A 24,226-nucleotide genomic window follows, 5' to 3' on the forward strand; every position below is an offset into this window, starting at 1 on the left:
CCCAAAAGCTCCACCTGCAAAATCCCCTGCTGTGTAGCAGCTCTACAGTGCAGCAGAACTACACAAAGAACTCCCTGCACCTCACATTTGGGCATCCAGCCACATGGGTCCCTGGGCATTCATGCACGCAGACACCTTGCTGCTGGAGCACTTATCAAAACATAAAAATGGTGGACATATTCACCACATCTTAAAGGCTTATGTTTCTCCAATCCTTATCTCCAAAGAATTATGGCATTATTCAACATCTCTAATTTGGAAGAGTGTGTTTTAGAAAAGAAAAGAAAGCACAATACAATATTTACCTTTCTTTTTAGTGGTCCTAAACGGGTTGTTTTAGCATCCTGTGCTTTGTAAGTGAGCCACAAAGTGCTGGTTACATGTTGCACAAAACAAACAGAATCACCGTACTTTATTTCAGGAACTCCCATGCCATCTATGTCACGTTTGTGAGCAGAATCCAGTTTTTCCTTCATGTCACAGAAGAAGAAAAAACATTGGGGGGGGGGGTGTTTAGATGAACGTAAGGAACACATAATCTGGAAGGCACAAGCGTTTTAAAATCTAGGATATTTCACAACTTCACAAACAAAAGCATAAAAAGGCAAAATGCATTTTTTTTTATCGTTGCTGAAGAATACATTGGAGTAAGCATGCATTAGATTAGATTGTGAACTAGAAAGGTATGGAGGATAGTCATACACTTCTGAATTAAACAGGAAACACAGTGTCCCAAATGTCATGTGACATTCAGAGATTTGATTTATAATTGCCAAAGTTGACAGGCAGCTAAAAGTAACTATAACCATGGAAATTGTTTCTGCAACATGCTAGATGTTCTTTAAAAGCCATTTAATGTTAGCAGTATAGAACTGATATGCCTGTTGTCTTTGTCCATGGAGTTTTCTTGGCAGGGATACTGGAGTGGCTTGCCAGTTCCTTCTCCAGGTGGATCACGTTTAGTCAAAACTCTCCACTATGACCTGTCCATCTTGGGTGGCCCTGCATGGCATAGCTCATAGCTTCTCTAAGTTATTCAAGCCCCTTCGCCACGACAAGGGGCCCTCATTTGCCCTCATTTCACACGCTAGCAAGGTTATGCTTAAAATTCTACAAGGCAGGCTTAGGCAGTATGTGGACCGAGAACTCCCAGAAGTGCAAGCTGGATTTCAAAGGGGCAGAGGAACCAGAGACCAAATAGCAAACATGCGCTGGATTATGGAGAAAGCTAGAGAGTTCCAGAAAAATGTCTACTTCTGCTTCATTGACTATGCAAAAGCCTTTGACTGTGTTGACCACAGCAAACTATGGCAAGTTCTTAAAGAAATGGGAGTGCCTGATCACCTCATCTGTCTCCTGAGAAATCTCTATGTGGGACAAGAAGCTACAGTTAGAACTGGATACGGAACAACTGATTGGTTCAAAATTGGGAAAGGAGTACGACAAGGTTGTATATTGTCTCCCTGCTTATTTAACTTATATGCAGAATTCATCATGTGAAAGGCTGCACTAGATGAATCCCAAGCCGGAATTAAGATTGCCAGAAGAAATATCAACAATCTCAGATATGCAGATGACACAACATTGATGGCAGAAAGTGAGGAGGAATTAAAGAACCTTTTAATGAGGGTGAAAGGAGAGCGTGAAATATGGTCTGAAGCTCAACATCAAAAAAACCAAGAACATGGCCACTGGTCCCATCACCTCCTGGCAAATAGAAGGGGAAGAAATGGAGGCAGTGAGAGATTTTACTTTCTTGGGCTCCTTGATCACTGCAGATGGTGACAGCAGTCACGAAATTAAAAGACGCCTGCTTCTTGGGAGAAAAGCAATGACAAACCTAGACAGCATGTTAAAAAGCAGAGACATCACCTTGCCTACAAAGGTCCGTAATGTTAAAGCTATGGTTTTCCCAGTAGTGATGTATGGAAGTGAGAGCTGGACCATAAAGAAGGCTGATCGCCGAAGAATTGATGCTTTTGAATTATGGTGCTGGAGGAGACTCTTGAGAGTCCCATGGACTGCAAGAAGATCAAACCTATCCATTCTGAAGGAAATCAGCCCTGAGTGCTCACTGGAAGGACAGATCCTGAAGCTGAGGCTCCAATACTTTGGCCACCTCATGAGAAGAGAAGAATCCTTGGAAAAGACCCTGATGTTGGGAAAGATTGAGGGCACTAGGAGAAGGGGACGACAGAGGACAAGATGGTTGGACAGTGTTTTCGAAGCTACGAACATGAGTTTGACCAAACTGCGGGAGGCAGTGGAAGACAGGAGTGCCTGGCGTGCTATGGTCCATGGGGTCACGAAGAGTCGGACACGACTAAACGACTAAACAACAACAATAGAACTGAACAGTGGGAACAAGAGTATTTTTTTTTCTCAGCGTATGATTCACTTTGAAGAACAGGAATTACTTAATAAAACCTTTTTCCTTCCTGGTCACTGCGGTTAAAGGGAGCAGTCTAGGGAGAGACTGTGATGTTCAAGTCCTGTTTAAATCAGTAGGGCAGAAGCAGTTATTTGTGTGTCAATGATCCCTTGATTTCTACTGGACCGAGAAGGCACGGCTACCTTTTGCTAAATTGCACTCAAAAGGTTGAATTAAATGGTTGCATGAGTAGCTTGCGTAATTGATCTTCCCCTCCACTCGCTCTGCGGGCCCCTGAAAAGTCTCCCTTGAGGCATGGTCCCCCCTCCTGAACAAAAGAAACTTGCATAAGCAGAGCTGAGGGAAAGAGGGGTCATTGTGTGAGTTGCCTTCAACACATGCCTTCAGTTACTTGATACAACCCAAAGGTAATTCTACCCAAAGGCAATTGTGTGAGTGAAAAAAAGGGGGGAGATTAAGCTTTTCTAGAAAAAAAAGAAATGCATTACAAAAGAAGACAATTTAATAATTGTTGTCTTAATTCTCTTTGTCACTTGTGTGGATTATAGCTGTCACATCTCATTGTCAATTTAAGACTAAGGAGATAACACTGTCATCCTCAGATAAAATGAAATGAAATTTCAATACACTCCTTAGGGATGCTGTTATACTATGCCATCACAAGCTGTTGGAGATTGCTGTGTGAATGTTTGCAGTCAGAACAAAAATTTGAAGAATATTTGCAAAGACTACAAAACTCTGTCTGAAGTGAAGTGGAATATTTTCCACGTCACATTTTGAAAGTGAAGTGATTTTTTGCTTCTTCTCAGCACTCAGCACAGAGTACAATTAGATTGGCTCCTCATTACGAAGTCAATTCAGCATACTTTAAAGCATATTTTAAATCTGGTATGCCAAAAGCTGTGCCCGTATCATGCTGACCTCCCGGCTGCCTTGTCCCTCTGCCTCTTGATATCACCCTCCATGTTGGGCAGTGAGGTAAACAAGCCTTACAGCTGCACATCATAGAGAAGAAAAGCAGGTCACTGAGCTGGCCAGTTCACTATTAGTAGCCACCTCTTGTTCCAAACAGTGTTTTACAGAGGCAGATCAAGTCTTGTGCTTCCCATTTTTATTCTGGTCGGCTTTCAACATTTTTATTATTTCTTGTAAGAAAGCAAAAGCTGTTTTTTAAATCCCTTTGGGCACTACCCACCAATGTGGCTGTGGGAAGCCTCTGTGAATGCAAGGTCCACCCCAAACATTATAAAGATAGGGATGTTGAGGTCCCAATTTAAAGAGAAAAATGAGAACAAATCTGAGAGGGTTACAGGTAGGTAGCCGTGTTGGTCTGGGTCGAAGTAAAATAAAAAAATTCCTTCAGTAGCACCTTAAAGACCAACTAAGTTTTTATTTTGGTATGAGCTTTCGTGTGCATGCACACTTCTTCAGATACAGTGAAATAGAAGTCCCCAGGCACTTATGTAGAGAAGGGGTGGGGATGGGGAGGGGAGGGGGGATCACTCAGAAGGGTGGTGGAAGTGGGTGATTGACTGACTGATACGGTAGCTGTTGATGACCGAAAACGACTGCAAATGGTTTTGCATGAAAAAGCAAGGGTTGAGATGGCTGAAGATCGCTTATCATGTATAATGAGATAAGAATCCGATATCTCTGTTCAAACCAGGTCCCTCCATGGTTTTGAGCTTGGTGATAAGTTGTAATTCAGCAACTTCTCTTTCCAGTCTATTTCTGAAATTCTTTTGTAGTAAGACAGCTACTTTGAGATCTTGTATAGAATGTCCTGGGAGATTGAAGTGTTCTCCTACTGGTTTTTCTGTCTTCTGGTTCCTGATGTCAGATTTATGTCCATTTATCAAAAGAATTTCAGAAATAGTCGTTTTCGGTCATCAACAGCTATCAGTCAGTCAATCACCCACTTCCACCACCCTTCTGAGTGATCCCCCCTCCCCTCCCCATCCCTTGGTCTTTAAGGTGCTACTGAATGAATTTTTTTATTTTAAATCTGAGAGGGGTTGAACATGACCTCCCCCCTTGCCTATGGTTTCCCTTTCTGCTGCCCAATTCCAAATCTCCCTTTCCCCCCAGTGAATCTTGACCATTGGCATTATGGCTTTATGAAGTGCTTATGTGATAATATTTATTCAGATAAAATGTGTGGATTTTTGTAACCATTTGATGTAGAAAACGGACTTACTTTTGATGCTCTAAAGCAAAAGGAAGTTGATTTTGTGTCAGCTTTTTCTTTGTCTAACAAGACAAGACCCAGGTCTTCAGTTAGGGCCAAAAACTGCCCTGTTGTAATATGTCGAAGGCGAAAAGGCTGGCCCCAGCGGATGTTACTTCCACTCCAGCTAAAAAATAGATTGAAAATATTAATTTCATGGTCTGAGTCCGTCAGAATGAAGGTATTTATGCCACGATCCAGTAATAATTACACAGTTTTAGCACCCACAGATTGCTATGAGAGAATTAAATGCATGTTTAACTCACTAAAATAAAAATGTTTAACTCTGCTGAATCTCATTTCAAACCGAGTTCTTCCTCAGGGGCACTCTTGTACAATCAATATCACCAGCTCTATTTACATGGTTGAAAATTAATTCAAATGCATTTCTTTTTCTTGTGCATGTCTCCTGCCTTCCCACTTTTTCTTAGATCTTAATTCAAAAACCGAAATGCCTTATTGTTCATAGTTTATCTCCTTTTACCCTAATGGTAATACTGATTTCATTTATTATTACGAAAATATAAATTCAGTATATAACACAAAAGTGTTTAACTCTGCCATTTAACAAGACAGAACTAACAACAGAAGCTGTTTCAAATTTTTTTAGCAGAGAGATACTACGTTTTTTGTTTGTTTGTTTGTTTTTTAAATTACCTTATCCGAAGGGGTTCAACTCTCCACAGTGACCTTGCACGGACACCAGCTCCCCCTGCTTCAAAAAACAACCGCCTGCAAAAAAAATAGGTATTTTTATTTCAAAAAAATAGATTTTGCAAATAGTTCCATTCACTTGTAGACACCTATATTCCAATTTCAGTTGAATCAATGGGACTTAGATGAGTCTGGGAGAAATGCTGAGGCAGTTTGGCTCTGTTCCCCAACCAGCTGTCTGGAATTAAGCCCAGGTGTCCTGAAGAATTGCAGGAGTGGAAAAAGCTGTTTCTGCTTCATAAGCAGCCAAGAACACTGAGGTAGGGGGAGAGAAGGATCAGGCAAATGAAAATTGTGTTAGAGTAAAAACCGCAGTTATGAATACTGAGCAGAGCAAGGAAGATTGTTAGTTGGTATGTGGGAGGGAGTAGGGAGAGGCAGGTTGTCTTTGAGGCACCCCTATGATCTGAGAACGGCCTGAGGGCACTCTTAAGGGTTCTAGTTTTGTGGCCTCTCAAACCTCTATTTGTGGGCACAGAAATTGGGAGAACCATTTCAACAAAGTTCTCTAGAAGAAGGAAAAATACGTATCAAGGGTCACCATTAGCAGTGGTAGAATTTTGAGTGGTAGAATTTTGAGCTACAGCTGCCTGAAATCAGTAGGTATAATTTACCTCAAGTGAGAAAAACATTGAGTTTGCACTTAATGGTTGTGATTTGATTGATTTGTTTGGTTGTATTTATTTAACCATTATTGTAGTTGTCCTGTATCTTTAAATGGTGTTTGCTTCCATGATCAGAATGAGAGTCACCTGGGGTCAGGATTGGGTTTATTAGACCTTGGGTTTCCTAGTACAGGTAGCAGTGGTTACATAGGCTTATGACCACTGCTCCTTAGAAGTTCACTTTGTTCATTGCTGAGGTATGCATTTGTTTTGTTTAATTTAATGGAATTGATTCAATCTTATCATGTATGTTTTGTGAATGATTTTGGTCATCAGGACTCATGTTCATGCGGGTTCTCGTCCCTGACATTATTATTTTTTGTAGTTAACGCTGAGGAAGATTAAGTCAAAACGGTGTTATTATTCGGATCACTGTCCTTACGATCACCTTGGCACCAATTCACGTGTATCGACAGGCATCGACAGGCATTTCAAAGACTGCATTGCCAGATGAACATTATTTCAGTTATTATTAAGAGACTATAGTACTCGCTTTGTTTATAGAGATTATGATGTTAGGAACCTTATTCTAAATAATACATTGTGGTTTTGCACCATGCTTTGTTGTTATGCTTTATGGATTTATGTATTTATGCCTTTATCATTCGTTGGTCTACTTGTTGCCTCTTTTGTCACAAGTTTCGGAGTTTGCAGCACATTGATTATTTGGTTGTATTACTATGCTGCTTTTCATGCAAATGAACTTCAAAGTGGCTTACAAACAATAAATAACAATAATGTAATAAAGGTAAAGGGCCCCCTGACCATCAGGTCCAGTCGTGTCCGACTCTGGGGTTGCGGCGCTCATCTCGCTCTATAGGCCGAGGGAGCCAGCGTTTGTCCGCAGATAGCTTCCGGGTCATGTGGCCAGCATGACAAAGCTGCTTCTGGCGAACCAGAGTAGCACACGGAAACGGCGTTTACCTTCCCGCTGGAGTGGTCCCTATTTATCTACTTGCACTTTGACATGCTTTTGAACTGCTAGGTTGGCAGGAGCTGGGACCAAGCAATGGGAGCTCACCCCGTTGCAGGGATTCGAACCGCCGACCTTTTGATCAGCAAGCCCTAGACTCTGTGGTTTAACCCACAGCGCCACCTGGGTCCCTAATAATGTAATAGAACACCACAAATACAACATAAATCATATAACGAGCAAACTATACAACACTGTTAACAAATCAGCAACTAAAAATAACCTAGACATCACAATTACAGCAAAAGTTTTATTAGATGATTAACAAATCAATATGGCGTTTAGAATCTATAAAACATTATTAACAACATTAACAAAATAGCAACTCAAAAAAAGGCAGGTATGCGCTGTTAAGCTCATAAGCACTGTGGAGATGTCATATTGGACCAGGCAACATGCAGCCAAGTTTAGCAAGAGGTAGGACTACAATCTAATAAACTGAAACCTGATACTAATGCCTGCTGTAAAGAATAAACATTACAAAAGCAGCATCTTTATACTAGCACGAGGTGCATGTACGTACAGTATCTCAATAGCCCTAAGAGCCCCACACTCAGGCGCATGATGATGGAATGTCTCCATTCTCTCTCCCCTTTGGAAGTATGCTGGTCTAGCAGCTGCCCTGATATAGATACAATAGCAGCAATGCCTGCCTGGAGATAGAACGAGGCTCTTAACTTTGAATAATATGGCATTTACTGCTGAGCAAATGTGTTTGGGGTGTGAGTCATTTTTACGTTCCTTAATGCAACTTATACCTTGACAAAATCATAGCATCTTATCTTTCTAGTGAGTTGTAAATATGCCTACGGCGCTATGGCAATTCTTCCTTTTTTCCCCTCTGCATCCAGCCTGAATAGTACTGCAAGGATATAACTGCAGTGAAAATCTGGCACATTTTCCATGCACTGGGTAAAAACAGCAGATATTTTGGAGTGCTGCTGAACAAGCACTCTTTCTCTCCCCCACCCCCACCCTCTCCCTCTCTAACTATGAAGGCACTTTGGGATTTTCAGCAATAAAACAATGCGAAATTTAAAATGGAAAGTGTATTAAATATACATCATAACTCACTTGTGTGGTGAATCATTCTGTTCTGCAGATGGAATTGTTAAACACTCATCGTGGCCGTGAAACAAACGTAATACATGCCCACCAAGTAAGTATCCTTGAAAAGAAGAATATTCCTCATTAATTTCGGCAGAATATTAACTAACAGGTGCCTGGGAATCTTAAAATCTGAAAGCAGATATGTAAATCTTAATGTGTAGCATAGTGGCTAAAAGAGTCATAGAATCATAGAATCGTAGAGTTGGAAGAGACCACAAGGGCCATCCAGTCCAACCCCCTGCCAAGCAGGAAACACCATCAAAGCATTCTTGACATATGCCTGTCGAGCCTCTGCTTAAAGACCTCCAAAGAAGGAGACTCCACCACACTCCTTGGTAGCAAATTCCACTGCCGAACAGCTCTTACTGTCAGGAAGTTCTTCCTAATGTTTAGGTGGAATCTTCTTTGTTGAAGTTTGAATCCATTGCTCTGTGTCCGCTTCTCTGGAGCAGCAGAAAACAATCTTTCTCCCTCCTCCATATGACATCCTTTCATATATTTGAAAGGGAATATAGTTCTTGGTTCAGATTCCCCCACCCCATTCTTGGTTCAGATTCCCCGTTCTTGGTTCAGATTCCCCCACCCCGCCTAGTGACACCAGCCAACCTCAAGTAAGTCACTAGAGATGTACAAATGTCACAGTAAACCATTGTTTAAACTGTTGAGAACAAGTTGCAATGAGCTTCTCTCTTCTTGGTGCAACTGTTTGGAAGTTTTCCATTTCCATTTATTAAAGTAAACCTCCAGCTGCCATTTCACCCAACCTAGAGATGGAATAATTATTACTGATCCATCTCAAATTCATATGTGTTCATTAATAAGTCTATTTTGTCCCATTTCAACATTGGTCTATGGATTTTTTAAATGAAAAATCCATACAACAATTCTTATTTAAAAACATGTTTTTATTACAAACTATCTATTCAAATTCATATTTTATCTACATATATGCATTTCTAAAAGTATTTTAGCCTAAATATGTATTTTGACACATTTTAGCATTCTCCTTGAGACAAGAATTGTAGCACAAAATTCAGAGAAGAACAAAATCCTAAGGATAGTTACGTTCTACACCTTGTATTAGCCTGGGAAGTGTGAATTAGGTTGCTTCACTCAAAAATGCAGACCAAACAACAGTCTCCTTCAGATCTAATCCCAGCCCGAGAAACTGTGGCTGATATTAAATGTCTTTTGTTTTAAAGAAACCATGGGTTGGGTTCTTGACTAGGGCTAAGAATAAATTGGTAGGCAAACTCTCTTTCTCTAGAATAAAAGCCTCGTTTAAAAAACAACGCAGAAAAAGACAAGTTGGTCAGATGATCGAACACTAAAACATCTAGAATTATTCTTACTATAGGTTAATAATTCTGCAGGAAAAGAAAAGGTTAGCATATAATAGCATAAGTATCCAAATTACTGAAATGTGCCAGGGGAGGCAAGATTGATAAGTAAAGTCACCCCCTTTCACAAGAGGAATCATTTACAGAAAAATCAATACTACACAGTGGTAACATTTGTTTGGGAAAGGGTAAACAACCTGGCTATTCTATAATTTAGATTTTAATGGAAGGCAACTTTCCAAACCATTTAACACAGAGAGACAAAATGAAGGTACTTTATCACTTGGGGGTAGGGGAAAGTAGGGGCAATTGTTCACCGGCATCTCTATATGAACTGTCCTAAACTCACTTGCTGAATAACCATCAAATTAATATTTATTTTAAGACAATTACATAGGAAATACCACTTGAAGGTGTTAGGCACTTGCATATTTCAACACCAAATAGCTGAAATAATTCTGGATTCAAGCCTAATGCTACTTAAATCAACGATCAGGGGATTTTGAACGGCCAAAGACTCATGGTTTTAATAGCTGATTCCCCCCCTGGCTCCTGGGTATGGCTGTTTTCCCAAAGCCAGACTTTGCCAACTTGGTGCCTTTCAGATGTTTTGGACTACAATTCCCATCAGCTCCAGCCAGTCATGCTGGCAGGTTTGCAAAGGGTAAGAAACCATGTTGGCTCCATTAGAAAAGCTTGTGTGGGGTCTAGAATGGTGTGGGCTGCCTCATGCACTTAAAATAAAACTCTTCTATGTGGATGCAGAAAAACTGATAAAAGTATCAGCACTGTGGATAAAGTATCTTTTTTAGAGTATTTTTTTTAAAAAAATATGTTCTATCGGGAATTTCCCCAATGTATATACCCTATTTAAATGAAAGCAGGACTTTTTATAGCAATCAGGGAGTATGATCTCTTCCCGTCTAGTTTTTTGCACATTTCTTGGTTTCTCTCCCTCCCTAAGAATATTCATGGTGCTTCCTGCAGGCCAACATCGAAATTGCTCCAAACAAAGCTGCAATGCCATACTATGATAAAAAGGTACCAGTGGGTTGCTTTTTGTGTGCTATCAGGATGTGACTGACGGCTTATGAAACCTCTGTACTGAACGTAATTATGACATTAATGAAGTCTTGTTGCTGAGTAATGATACCTTTCTGTGAATTAGCTTGCATTTCTTTCGTCTTTCCATTCTTTCCCTGTTTCCATTCATTGGCATCAAAAAGTATTATTTAAATGTCGCATGCCGACATGCAAAGTGCTGGGAGCAATTGTGAACCACCCACACTCCTTTTCCCCAATCACTAGTTAGTGATTCACCCAGAAGTGCAGAAAATCTACACCTGCACACAACTCAAGTTATATTTAAAACGGCGCTGGTGTTAAAAATGGCTCAGATAATAGGATGGGAGTAGTGGGACATTTAAAATATCCACCATGTCTAGTGCTACTAAAATGCTGAAAACAAAATGCTTTGAAACTGTTCTCAGTTTTCACTTCTCACAGAAAGATGCCAGGGTTCTATCGTCCTGAAATCCAAGCTCCTATTTACATAAACAGGGAGAAAATTGAAATGTAGACTAACTGTGAATTTCTCTTGGAAGGTGAGGCTGGGAAACATTCTCTGGAAAGGATGGCTCTCCCTACTGGGCTTGACAGAGTGTTTTAAACCTTTCACTCCCTCTTCCATGGGAGGAGTCATCCCTCCCTCAAGACCTGAAATGCCTGGTCTGTGCCAGCTGGGTCCTTTGCTTTCTGCTAAATTCCCTCCTTGGGGGGCTGCTTCCATTCTTGTGTGAGTCCTCTTTCCTTCACTCTCATGTTGGTTCTCTGCTCAGTGTCCCTCGCTAAAAATGTGTGTGTGTGCGCGCGCACACGTGCACGGGGGGGGGAGGCTTTTAAAATGCTGATCTGATAAACATTTTCACAACATGGGGTCCTTGGGTGAAAATACTAGAGAGCATCTCTCTATTCTATATCCATTCTGGTCCACTCAGCAAATGTCAAAAAGGTAAAGGACCCCGGGACGGTTAAGTCCAACCCAAGGCGACTATGGGGTTGCGGAGCTCATCTCGTTTTCAGGCCGAGGGAGCCGGCATTTGTGGCCAGCATGACTAAACTGCTTCTGGCACAACAGAACACTGTGATGGAAACCAGAGGTCATGGAAACGCCATTTACCTTCCCACCGTAGCGGTGTTACCTATTTATCTACTTGTACTATTTGGCATGCTTTCGAACTGCTAGGTTGGCAGGAGCTAGGATGGAGCAACGAGAGCTCACTCCGTCGCAGGGATTCAAACTGCCAACCAGGGCTGTCTTAAGTATATTTGGCGCCCTGGTGCCGTGGTGCGACGGATCCCTCCAGCGCCCCCGCCCCATTTCCCAGCACGGCGGGTGGGCAGAGCTGTGCGGCTGGGGCCGGCGGGCGGCCGGGCGCAGCGCACAGTGCGGTTGCCGGGGGGGGTGCAGCTCCGCGGTGGGCGGACAGACGCAGCTGCACAGCGCCCCCCGGGCAGGCGGGCGCCCTGCGCCACCCAGCCTGGCCGTAGGGCCAGCCCTGCTGCCAACCTTCCGACTGGCAAGCCCAAGAGGCTCAGAGGTTTAGACCACAGCGCCACCTGCATCCCTTCAGTAGATGTATACACATCTGTATAACTGTTAGTAACTGGAAGATGCATTCAGAGTCCTGCCTTGCTCCATTGAACTGGAAATCCAAGAGGACAGAAACACTGTGCCAGTACAGAGGTTACCTAGGAATTCATGGGCACCCTTGTCCCACTGGTATTAAAATTTGGAGAGCAATCGTGCTTTTAGCAGTGGAAACTGTGCAAAGTTACAAATTAAAACAGTCATTTTAACTGGCAGGATAAACATAATTCAACAAACCTTCTTCAATGCTACTTCCTGAACAAGTGGGATGCACATTCCATAGTGTTTGCATAAAGGAAGCATCCACCTGTATGTTTCCATATGCTACAGAGAGATGCTGGAAAAGAAAAACAAAATTCTCAGTGAGCATAATGTTAATTTGTTTGAAAATATTTTCTCAAAGAAAGTTGAAAGATGTAGATATATCATAAATCAGTCCTATATTTAAAAATCAATTAAATACTTGCCTTTTTTTAGAAGACTGTACATAAAAGTAAGCAATTGCTGATCTTTTTCTCATGCTAAAGTCTGTGCCTCATTACAAACCTTGCCATTATCGACTTGAACAGGAGTCTTATATTTGTTTTTCTTCCTTGCCACTTTCTAACTTGGTGTCCTTTGTTATTAGGGCCTCTTTCTTTCTCAAATGAACAACAACAACAAATTTCCTCCACCAGTCCCTTTATCAGAAGCCAAACTTGACAACTTCATCATCCCATCAGTTCATCACCAACATCCACTCTTCCAATACACTTCTTTAAATGTACTAGGACATGGGTGGGGATTGTTGTATGTAAGGTTTATTGTAGGAGAAACACTCTGACCCCATTTCTGTGAGGACAGAATCATATGCACAGGAAACATGCAGTTCAGAGCTGGAAAAATGCAGGAGACGTGGACGAAAAGTGCAAACATGGACACGCATTAAAGCCATCATGAGGATTTTTATATGCTTACCAGGTACCTTTCGGAGGACACACTAACCAGGATAAGATCGTCTCCAATTCGTACCTTTTCTCCTTCAGACCTTTGTTTAGAAGCAGGATGTATGGTCCACCAGCATGCCTCACCTACAATGTGTATAAAGTGCCTACATTAGCTCTAACATGCAATAAACAACGGGCATTTATCAGGTCACTTTATAACAACAGTCATAGGATATTTATAAAAATAAAAGATTCCAATAGTACAGAAGATGGGTTGCTTCCAAATGACCATTTATTGAGTATTCATCCAGATAGGTTTGCACAAAATTTGCAGGGAAGTTATATGACATTGCATCAAAGAACTGTTACCTCATACTTTCCAATGCATTTTCTTGTCACTTAAAAAAAAAAAGTCCAGAAAAAGTCTAAACTGATAAAGAGCTCAGTCTAGTTCAAGGCAATCCAAATTGATAGGGCCCCTATTCCACTCTAATCAGGGACATATGCCCAGCCCCTTCTTGCCCTGCCTCTCTGTTGCTGCCGCTGCTGCTACCACCACCACCAAGCCAATACTCTTAACAAGAAAAGTATATTTCCTAGTGGTCCTCTGCAGTGGCTTGTTGTCATAGCAGTGCCAAGCACCTGGCACTAGGGTGAAAGAGAGATGGGGGTCCCAGCTGGGGGTTCCCAGTTGTTTGTTGCTCTGTGATCCGGGTGAGAAGCATGTTGTTGTTGTTGTTTAGTCGTTTAGTCGTGTCCGACTCTTCGTGACCCCATGGACCATAGCACGCCAGGCACTCCTGTCTTGCACTGCCTCCTGCAGTTTGGTCAAGCTGTATGTGAGAAGCATACAGCTGCTCTGATTGTGGAGATGGAGAGTGGCTGGGTAGCAGTGCTGAGAGAGGTATGGCTATACGTAAATATCAAAAGTGATAAATGAATATAATTGGTATTATTATTATTATTATTATTATTATTATTATTATTATGACTATTATTGTTGTTGTAATTTGGAATGATTGGATTGGATTTGTCATTAATTGGAGGATTTTATTGAAAATGAATAAGAATTATTTAATAAAAAAGAAGAAGTGATAGCTGCTACGGTCTGCAGAGGCTTCTCACCACATGGCCATTCTATTGAGGGCTCCTGGCTGAATGAGATCTATACTGTCAAACTGAAACATAACTGTGAGCTTCTGAAATCGATGCATATCCTACAAGAGCTGAGCAATTGTATTTAGGGCTGAGCCCTATATATGATCAATTTTTTTGCTGCCTGGGGGTGACACATATTTAAAATGGTTATAATTACACTTTCACACACAGTAGGCTTTTGTTTTCTCTAACGCTTTCTCCGTGTGCAGCAATGCCTAATGAAAGTGATTTTTTTTCTTAATGCTCACCTATTTTCTTTCTTTCTTTCCACAACTACAGTTCAAGATCTCCTGTTACAGAATCTTCCTTAAGAAGTGGAAGAACACAGAGCAGGCCTGCACAACCTGTGACTCACTAGGTTCAAGCCATGTACTGTGGCCTCTCACAGTGCTTAACAGACCCTCCGTTTTTACCATTCCTGGCAGCTAGAAAAATCAGGAGTTTCTTTAGGGGTTTCCTTAGGTTTTCAGCCCCACTGAAAAAAATAACCTGAAATGATATTATATCTGAGATTATGGGGATGAAGCTTCGAGGACATACATACCGGCTGCATTCTCTTGTAGCCCCACATCAAATGCAAGTTTATCTGTCTGAGATCTCGAAGTAGTCAGACATGTCAAATACTAGGGGGAGAAAAAAGATGTTGAATTTATTAGGACTGTTGAAATCGGTACATTTCAAGAATGTTGTAAGATCATCTTCTGCATGAATTCAGAGATCTTTCTACATTCAAATGTGCAAAACTGGGTAACCCAATTTTTTTGCACATTGGTTTGTAGATGTGCATCAGATTCCTGCTGTGTTGAAACAAACAGAAATCTATGCAGCCATTAAGAGCTCCAGTGCTTATTAGCAATCACTGGACTGAAATGATCAACTTCAAAGAGGATTTAAGATCTAGACATGTTTCTTTTTTAATTACATTATTTTGGTCCCATAAGAACATTACGGGAGGAGAAATAAATGTGGAAGTCGGCAGCTAAAATTAGCATTGAAGCTACGATTTTACAGAACAAAGGTTCCTCTATAAAACGGTTCTCAGAAGTGAATGATGCTTGCAAATGCTATACAGAAAACACTGTTACTGCAGAACCCCTATTAGATGTGGAGCGGTAATGGAAAGTCAAGGGCTGGGATAAGCCTAGCTATGCAGAATTAATACCCACTTCTCAATTGCCCCACCTGGGGATAGCCTAGATGATAGTCTTCAAGGAAAGAAGAAGAGAGATGGCAAACAAGGGCTGGGATTGGGTCTGTTCTCTAATTCCACCAGCACTGCAATTCCTTTGCCAAGTGATGGTACCTTTGGCAAAAGTGACTGCTGCTGCAGGGTGGGGTGGCATATTCACCCAAGGATAAGGAGGCAGGAAGACATCAAAAGGGTGCATTCACACCACGAAGTTAAACCACTTCTGATAGTTTGCTTGCAGCAAAGAACTTTGGAGGCTCTAAGACAGGCACCCCCAAACTTGGCCCTCCAGATGTCTTGGGACTACAACTCCCATCATCCCTAGCCAACAGGACCAGTGGTCAGGGATGATGGGAATTGTAGTCCCAAAACATCTGGAGGGCCGAGTTTGGAGATAACTGCTTTAAGAGGTTCCTGCCACCTATACAGGACTACAATCCCCAAAGTTTAAGTCTGTGGTGTGGATGCATCCAAAGCTATTTTCCAGCTCAGGTTTCTGGAAAGAGAGAAAATGTGACCGAAACAGGCAAATGAATGTGGGGGGGGGGGGAGGTGCTTGTTACCCATCCCTCATCTTCACTCCACAGGCAGCTCTTCCCCCTACTCTCCAACCCCCAAAGTAACCGGTACTTGGATCGCAGTCAGGAAGCAGCTTACCATTCCACTAAATGAATGACGAAGAAGTATAGCATGGCCATATAGCAGTGTTCTGTGACCACCTCCTTGAGCTGCCTGCGGGAAATTAAGAAGAAATCTCAGAGCTCGCAAGCATTGGAACCACAGGGACTTAATTACTGTAACAGCAACAAATATTAGACATTTTATATTAAGCTATGAATAACAGGATTAGACTGAGGATTTCAAGTGTGGGGCAGAGGTTGTGCACACTCACAATAACACCATGCAATTGTATTTCCATAATTTCATTGTGAAAAATGACAAATGCCTAGAGATTACTATCAGTGTTCAGTAACTGCCCGCTCTTCAACCCAATTAAGTCAAAGCGCTTCAATTTAAACGGATAAGGGGCTGATCTAGAAGAGCATGTGGTACAGTTCTCCCAAGAGAATGCAACTTCAAAAGGTGTGGTTGGGTGGGGGAGTTGCATGCTGAATGCCACCACGTGTGACATAAAATCCAGACTGTAGAAAGCTAGCAAGTCAGAAAGAAAGTCTCCATGCACAAGGAACCTTCCAGCCTACAGGAGGATGTAAAAATTAAATATCCCACTGCATTCTGAAAGGGTTAGGGTCAGGTGAAGAAGTGTATGGCATGGTTACTACCATAGAAACTGACTCTCAGAGCTGCTAGGGAACAGGGGAGAGATTCTCCTGCCTTAACCATGATTACAGAATTGTCAGAGCTGATGGAGATGTGGCAAGAAATAGAAAGATTGTGTCTGTGACAATCAGATTGAGGAGGCACATCAGAGGCAGCCAAGTTATCCCAAGATGCATGGTGCAAGCTTGACTCCAGTCAATGCCTGTCGTGAGCTCGACGAGAAAAGAAAGGAAGGATATGCAAGGAATCAATATATAAATAACTTGATGGGTCACCACTGTGTCACCCGCTTGATGGCAAACTAGGATTTGGAATAGCAACTGTCTGCCCACCTGCAGTGATGACACTGCAATGCAAAGCTTTCCAACAAGCGGAGCTGCCATGATGGCGTAGGAATTAGGGTGACTCTGTCATGCAGCTTAAAACTATAGTTTAAGGCTTACAAAGCTTAAGAACACTGTGGGATTGTGGAACCTAGGAAGTTACCTTATACTGAGTCAGACCATTAGACTAGGTGAGTATTGCCTATACTAACTGGCAGGAGCTCTGCAGGATTTCAGACATGGAGTTCTCCCAGCCCTACCTGGAGATGCCTTTTGCATGCAAAACCATGTGCTCTACCAGTGCTAACCTTCTATACTCTTACTCTATTTCTCCTCCCTTCCCCTTCTTGCATCTGTAACTGCTCTGGTTTATATTTGAATGTCTATAAGTAAAAATGTTTTCTGCAATAAGAAGTTCTGAACATAAAGTTATAAAGGTACTTTCTTACCTTTCTTATAAACTTTCCAGAAGCATTCAAAAAACAAAACAAAACAGATTATAGGCATGTGCTTCTAAATTGTTACCAAAAAATGAGCAAAATATCCATAATCTGTCCATAATAAAACCATGCTCATCCACAACTTGATTATTGCTGAGCTGGCTTGCATTACAAAGACTTGGAGAGAGTGAACGGGATGGGCCTGACCTTACCCAGCTGTGCCCACCTGGGTTTTTTGGTACTGCAAGTACACCATCTCTTTGCCTAGGAAGCTTCTTGACCTTGGTATGGGCTAAGGGGGTCTGTACCTGTTATCAGGCCAGAGAGACAAATTAGGGATGCTGTTGTCTAGCAGCATCCCTTATCCAGTTGGCCAAGGAAGTTTTGGGGTATTGTTAGAGGCGGCTGTCAAGCCAGCTTGAGACTTCATGGCCTTCATGACCACCTTTGGTCTTTGTCAGATGGTCATTGGTTCAACACACCAGGCAGGGTACACCCTCGATGTGATCATCGCCCCAAGAGATATGTGGGCTTGACTGAAGATTGGGGGAGTGCAACCATTATCTGGTTAAGTTTGGGCTGACTGTGGCAATTCCCCTGTGTAAAGGTGGGGTTCTATTCAGATTGCCTGCTCTTGGAAACTAATGGAAACTGATGTGTCCCTGTATGCTCTGGAGTCTTTTCCAGTAAAGAAAGCTGGCAATCACTTATGTATTAAGTTAACTGCAGTACTCCTTCTGGCCACCGTGGCTGCAGATCTTACCCTGCCCACCGAGGCTGCAGTTCTCACTCAGGTCCACAACATGCAAATGAAGGATTGAAAGTGCTGTTCACGGATTGGGTAGCTAGGGGAAGTTTGTTACTGTTGCAAGTTACTGAGTACTATATAAGCCAGTTGGCTAAGCTACTGTTCAGTCTGGGACTCAGAGCTAGAATAAAGAGCTGGTTGTTTTGAGAGCTGTGTCTTCATCCTTCTTACCCACTATTTAACAATCGCATGGAAGACATGGTCTCACTATGGAATGGCAAGATGAAACGTGTGATTGGCACAATCATTCCTGAGCATCCTCTCTGATGTTCTGAAATACATCCTTTGGTACTCTGAGGAGCAGGAGCTCTGGACTATAAAGCAAGCCAGATGAGGACTGGAATGCAAGTGGTGCAAGTTTTGCCCTGAAGCCAACCGAACACTGGTCAGAACACATAATTGGGCCTACCATGCGGCAGTGTGGAATGCAAAAAATGTTCATTTTGCAGCTTGCATTGCATTCTCTAGTAGCCAACCAGTGGGGTCATTTTGGACAGTCCCAGTTTGACTCCCAGTTTGGGGATGGTGCTGGAGAGAGCCATGGTGGGGCAGCTGAAGGCATTCTCAGAGAACACCCATTCCAATCTGGGTTCAGGCCTGGCCACAGAATTGAGTTGGCCTTGGTCACCCTGATGGATGACCTCTGCACAGAAAGGAACAAGTGTGACCTTGCTCCTGCTTCTCTCATTGGCTTTAGATACCATTGACCATGCTTCAGGGAATGGGAATTGGGGACACTGTGTTACAGTGGTTCTGATCCTACCTTCAGGACCGAGTCCACAGAGTAGCATCGGGAGACTGTTTCTTGGCCCCCTGATAACCACGTTATGGGGTGCCATAAGGGATTATATTATCTCCAGTGCTATTTAATATCTACATGAAGCTACTGAGAGTGGTCATTAGGAGATTCAGGGTGATGTGCCATTTGTATGCTGATGACACTCAGCTGTACTTCTCCATAAGTTCTGAATCGGGAGAGCCCATGCCTGGACACAGTCCTTGGCCACTGTCTGGACACAGTGGTAAAATGATGAGGCACTGTGGGTAAGTAGTTCCTATGTCCGAGAAATTGGCCAATTGTCTACCCTGGATGGGGTTGCACTCCCCCTGAAGAAGAGAAGAAGAAGAGTTTGGATTTGATATCCCGCTTTATCGCTACCCGAAGGAGTCTCAAAGTGGCTAACATTCTCCTTTCCCTTCCTCCCCCACAACAAACACTCTGTGAGGTGAGTGGGGCTGAGAGACTTCAAAGAAGTGTGACTAGCCCAAGGTCACCCAGCAGCTGCATGTGGAGGAGCAGAGACACGAACCTGGTTCCCCAGATTACGAGTCTACCGCTCTTAACCACTACACCACACTGGCTCCACTGCTTGAAGGAGCAAGTTCACAATTTGGGGGTTCTTGTGGATCCAGCTCTGTCACTGGAAAAACAGGTAGTAGCCCAGGGGCTAGAGGTGCATTTTACCAACTGTGACTGGTTTGACAGCTATGACCATTCCTGAACCGGGAGAGCCTGGCCACAGTAGTTCATGTACTGTTTACTTAAGGACTGTTTACTTACTTCATGTACTGTTTACTTAAGGACTGCAATGGACTCTACGCAGGGCTTCACTTGTGCTTGATCTAGTACAGAATGCTGCAGCACGATTGCTCACAAGAGCGAGGCATTGTCAGCATATAACACCTGTGCTCAGAAATCTGCACTGGCTGCTCATCTGCTATCAGGTCAAGTTCAAGGTGTCACTATCAGAATATGAAACCCTTAACAATTTGGGACCAGTTTACCTATGAGATCACCTTGCTGCATATGAGCGTTGATAAAGATTTTACAGTAGTATATAGTGCCTTCATTACGGATGAACATGTGACTGTGAAAACCTGATGGAAGCCACATGGCTAATAAAATACTGTATGCTGTTAACAATTGAAACAACATTGGTATAAGTGTTTCTACACTGCAGATGGATAAGTTGGTGTGTCCAAAGGTGTTACTTAACCATCTCATTTTCTGTTTTGTACACAAGACACATTCTACCTACAGACAGATCCCCACTGATCCCAAGGTTGGCGAACTTCAATATTTCTTTGGGGAAACTTGCTGGCGTTTTTTGTACATGGTATGAATAAGAAATCCTGGTTAGGGCTAAATAAGACTTGGAAAGTTCATACAAACATTGTCGACATTTTAAAAAATGTGATTAGATTTCCTTGCCAAGATTACAAATCCAGTTGGCTATCCAAGAACAAAGTAATTGCCACTACTCGTTGGCATAAGATTTCCACTGGAGGCACATGCTGATCAAATGCAAAAATGAATCAACAACCCACACAATCATTTTATGACTTACTAATCCACCTGACCTCTAATATTCTGATGTTCAAACCACATAGTGAGATGAAAGCTACATCTTAGATTGCTTTGTGGTAGGTTTTATGATGTCTCCCTCTGAGTTCATTTATGCAGCAGACGGCAAGGCAGATCATGCTGACCATGATTCCAAGATGTAGGGGTGCAACAATCCTGTATCACTCTCCTCAGGATTACTTTCACTTCAGTTGAGAGCACTGAGTTGCTGCTACACAGCTAAAAGAACACACTTGCAATAATGAAATTTGTGTTGCTGTTTTTCCTCCATCAAATCTTCACCAGCTAAGCTGACTGAAGAGAATAGGGCCAACTACAAACTCAGGGCCAAACCAGATGGGAGATTTTCCTACACAGCTTTCATTTTGCTAATTAGCAGTCCAGTGGGACTCCTTTGAAGATCAGGGAAGTGCTGTGCCAGGAGATGATGACTTTTGATGCAAGGCAGTTTAGACTGACTCGCGTTTTCCCAGTTAAAGACATAATGGATACATCCATTAAAAAAAAGTTTGGTGCCTTTGGAGGGTGAATGTGAGGATAATGGAATTAGCTACATGAATACAATATCGCAGTGATGCATTCTACAATACTGAGTGTTGGACACTGATCAGGATGTTGTTTACCAAAATTAAATATTCCCCATATGTTATATCTTATCTCTTTTACACACTGAACAAATGTTTGTGCAAAGCAAGGCAAAATCATCTTTAATGTATCCACCATTCTGATATTCAAACACCTCCACAATAGAAGACAGAATTTACCATCCATGTTGTAGAGCCTTGAAAATATTAAATAAGCACCAAATAATAAATGTCATTGTGGACAGAAGGCATCACAGCCATCTGACACAATTTTCACAACAGTCTTTTTTTTCCAGCCCTGCTGCTGTGATTAAAGTTGCAACCCTGCAGGGGCACAGATACCTAAATATCAGCTTTTAGTGCGGGCTGCAGCTCCTTTGTTGAAGAACATTAGCTATTTTAGGTAAGCCACTTAAAGATTTTTCTCCCTTGATTAATCAAAAAAATAAATAAAACAAACCTGGGGGCAAGAAACAGGGTTGCACTGAGCAGGCCCATGCTCTGCACTCTGACATTGTACAGTGGAACCTCGGTTTACGAACACAATTGGTTCCAGAAGTCTGTTCATAAACCGAAGTGTTCATAAACCGAAGCGAACTTTCCCATTGAAAGTAATGGGAAGTTGATTAATCCATTCTAGACGAGGAAAAACACCCCCTAAAGCAGCAGGGCCTTCGCTCCGATGCCTTCGTGGAGGCCGGGGAGCGCTCCCTGGCCTCCGCGAAGGCATCGGAGCGAAGGCCCTGCTGCTTTAGGGGGTGTTTTTCCTCGTCTAGAACAGATTAACCGCTTTGCTCCGATGCCTTCGCGGAGGCCGGGAAGCGTTTCCGCGACTGGGCTGCAGCCGCGAAAGCGCTCCCCGGCCTCTGGGAGGCATCGGAACGAAGGCCCAGCCTCCCCGAAGGTATTGGACGCTCCAATGCCTTCGGGGAGGTTTGGCCTTGGCTCCGATGCCTTCGGGGAGGCCGGGCCTTCGCTCCGATGCCTCCTGGAGGCCCGGAGCGAAGGCCCGGCCTCCCCGAAGGCATCAGATGCTCAGTAGACCTCGGGCACCTCGGTTTACTAACTTCCAGGTTAGGATAGTTCGTAAACCGAAAGTTCGTAAACCGAAGTGTTCGCAAACCGAGGTTCCACTGTAAGCTTTTCTGATATATCGGCTCCTCCCTTAAAGAGGGCACGTGTTGCGATGAGACCTGGCAACCAAACCCTTGTGTTGTGGGTGGGTACGATTGGTCAGCCACAACACCCTATTGGTAGGTCCCTTGATGCTGGGTTCATTCTGACCAATGGGGACGCTAGTCAAAATGGATCAAAATGCATCATACATGCCAATGCACGTGACCCTGAGCTTTCTCTCTTGGTCAGTGCATCGGAACACCCACCCACCTCTCCCTATATTTAGGGCTTGCACGCTTGACCTTGCTATGCCGTCATGTGTTGATCTGTCGTTGGGACAGGGGCACAGCAGGAATTTTCCCCACTTGGCTGATTGTCTGGCACCATTTGGGTTTCGCCTGCCGCATAGCAAATCGTCACAACTTGTAAGGTTGCAAATAGGCTCTGGTTCAGGCGATAGGGATGGGAGAACGCTCTCGCCATCCCTATGAAATGGGGACTCAATGGGTTTGGTCAAGCCTGCGAGGGGTTGTGCCCGTGCCTGAGTCCAGGGGGACATCTGGGTGATGGACATAGCATGTCCCCGGCTTTCTGCCATTCCAAGTGTTCACCCTAGGCTGACCTATGATGGAGCTCTGGGTCAGTGCTACCTGCAACGGTGCAGGGAGCTAGTCGAACCAGAGCCTATGCAACCACTCACTTGCTGTAATCAATAAAGTTGTGGCCTACATTCTGCCAAAAACCAAACCAAAATTTGAGTCTTGTCTGGATTTATTTAAGGGGTTTAAAGGTCTTCACACGCAACCACACACGCAGCTTGAACTACGTTCATAGTGAGAAGTTCAAAATTCCACAGAAGCCTTTGTGTCTATAACCTGCCCCACAAATGTGTGTGATATACATGGGGTGGGGGACAGAGCTAATCAGCGCGCGCGCGCACGCACACGCACGCACGCACACACACACACACACACACACCACTCCTTGCTCATGTATTCATCAACAAGGGAACCTTCAACGCCTGCATATTCTACAAATCATGCTACAGGCTTCTAAGGAAGGTAAACACATTTTTCAGGGATGGGAAAAGGAGAAACTCGCAACCTGCCTTCTCCCTATGAGAGGAAGTGTGGGAAGTGCGGGACTGGGCCTGACATCATGCTCAAGATATCTTTAATTCTACAATAAAATGAGAGGTTTACTACAAATCAGTATCATTTGCATACAGAATGACATGCAACTTAGTTATTAGGGGGTCTTCCTTCCAGGAACTATGCTAATGGGGAAATCTATTGGGTTGGAATTGTGAAAAAAATTAATAGAAATTGTCCAAAGATTTTGAGGTTTTTGCTATCCAACCAAGAAGGGTGATCATAAATATTTAGAAAACCTACATATTAAGTAACCAGGTAGAGCTACCAGAAAGCATATAGACTTCTTCTTCTTCTTCTTCTTCTTCTTCTTCTTCTTCTTCTTCTTCTTCTTCTTCTTCTTCTTCTTCTTCTTCTTTAAAAAACTGATTATGGTCTTGTAGTCCCACTTAGATTTGAATTTTCAAAAATTCAAACTCAGACATCCATGTGTTGTAAAATGAGTGTCATGTGCCCTGCCTGGCCAGTGGAATAAAACAGGAGCAAGGAGGAAGGTTTGGAAGCAGAGATGGGAGGGGAAATTTGCCATGAGCAGATTACCAGTAGATTACGTTTTCGGTGTGTATTAAGAGCATATTTGTTCACAGACATTTCCTGACTGTTAACACTGATCTGGCACAGACCCCTGTCTTTAGTGTATGGTATTGAATTCCTCTACTTCCATATTATATTATTTTCATTGTTTTATGACGTTTTCTTATTTTTGTACACTGCTCCAGACATTTCCTTTAATATAAAGTGATATATAAATGTTTCAAATAAAAGAAAACTACAATCCCCATAAGGTTCCATCCCCTTCCTGCCTCCCATCTGA

The 24,226-nt window shown here is 42.8% G+C and overlaps 1 protein-coding gene across 3 annotated transcripts in view; it reads right to left on the reverse strand.

Annotated features, from left to right (window-relative positions):
- Window positions 1-24,226, reverse strand: part of RYR3 (ryanodine receptor 3) — a 265,417-nt gene that overhangs the window by 171,707 nt on the left and 69,484 nt on the right. For all 3 annotated transcript variants that reach the window (XM_088671165.1, XM_060273292.2, XM_088671174.1), the window contains exons 4-11: window positions 16,002-16,076; window positions 14,700-14,778; window positions 13,029-13,141; window positions 12,309-12,408; window positions 8,046-8,139; window positions 5,277-5,351; window positions 4,590-4,746; window positions 306-470 (exon numbers count right to left, since the gene is read on the reverse strand). In XM_088671165.1, the coding sequence (XP_088527291.1) occupies window positions 306-470; window positions 4,590-4,746; window positions 5,277-5,351; window positions 8,046-8,139; window positions 12,309-12,408; window positions 13,029-13,141; window positions 14,700-14,778; window positions 16,002-16,076 (858 nt within the window). The remainder of the gene's footprint in view (window positions 1-305; window positions 471-4,589; window positions 4,747-5,276; window positions 5,352-8,045; window positions 8,140-12,308; window positions 12,409-13,028; window positions 13,142-14,699; window positions 14,779-16,001; window positions 16,077-24,226) is intronic.

This window comes from Zootoca vivipara, chromosome 1, assembly GCF_965207765.1.
Source record: "Zootoca vivipara chromosome 1, rZooViv2.hap1.1, whole genome shotgun sequence".
In the NCBI taxonomy this organism is placed as follows: Eukaryota; Metazoa; Chordata; class Lepidosauria; order Squamata; family Lacertidae; genus Zootoca; species Zootoca vivipara.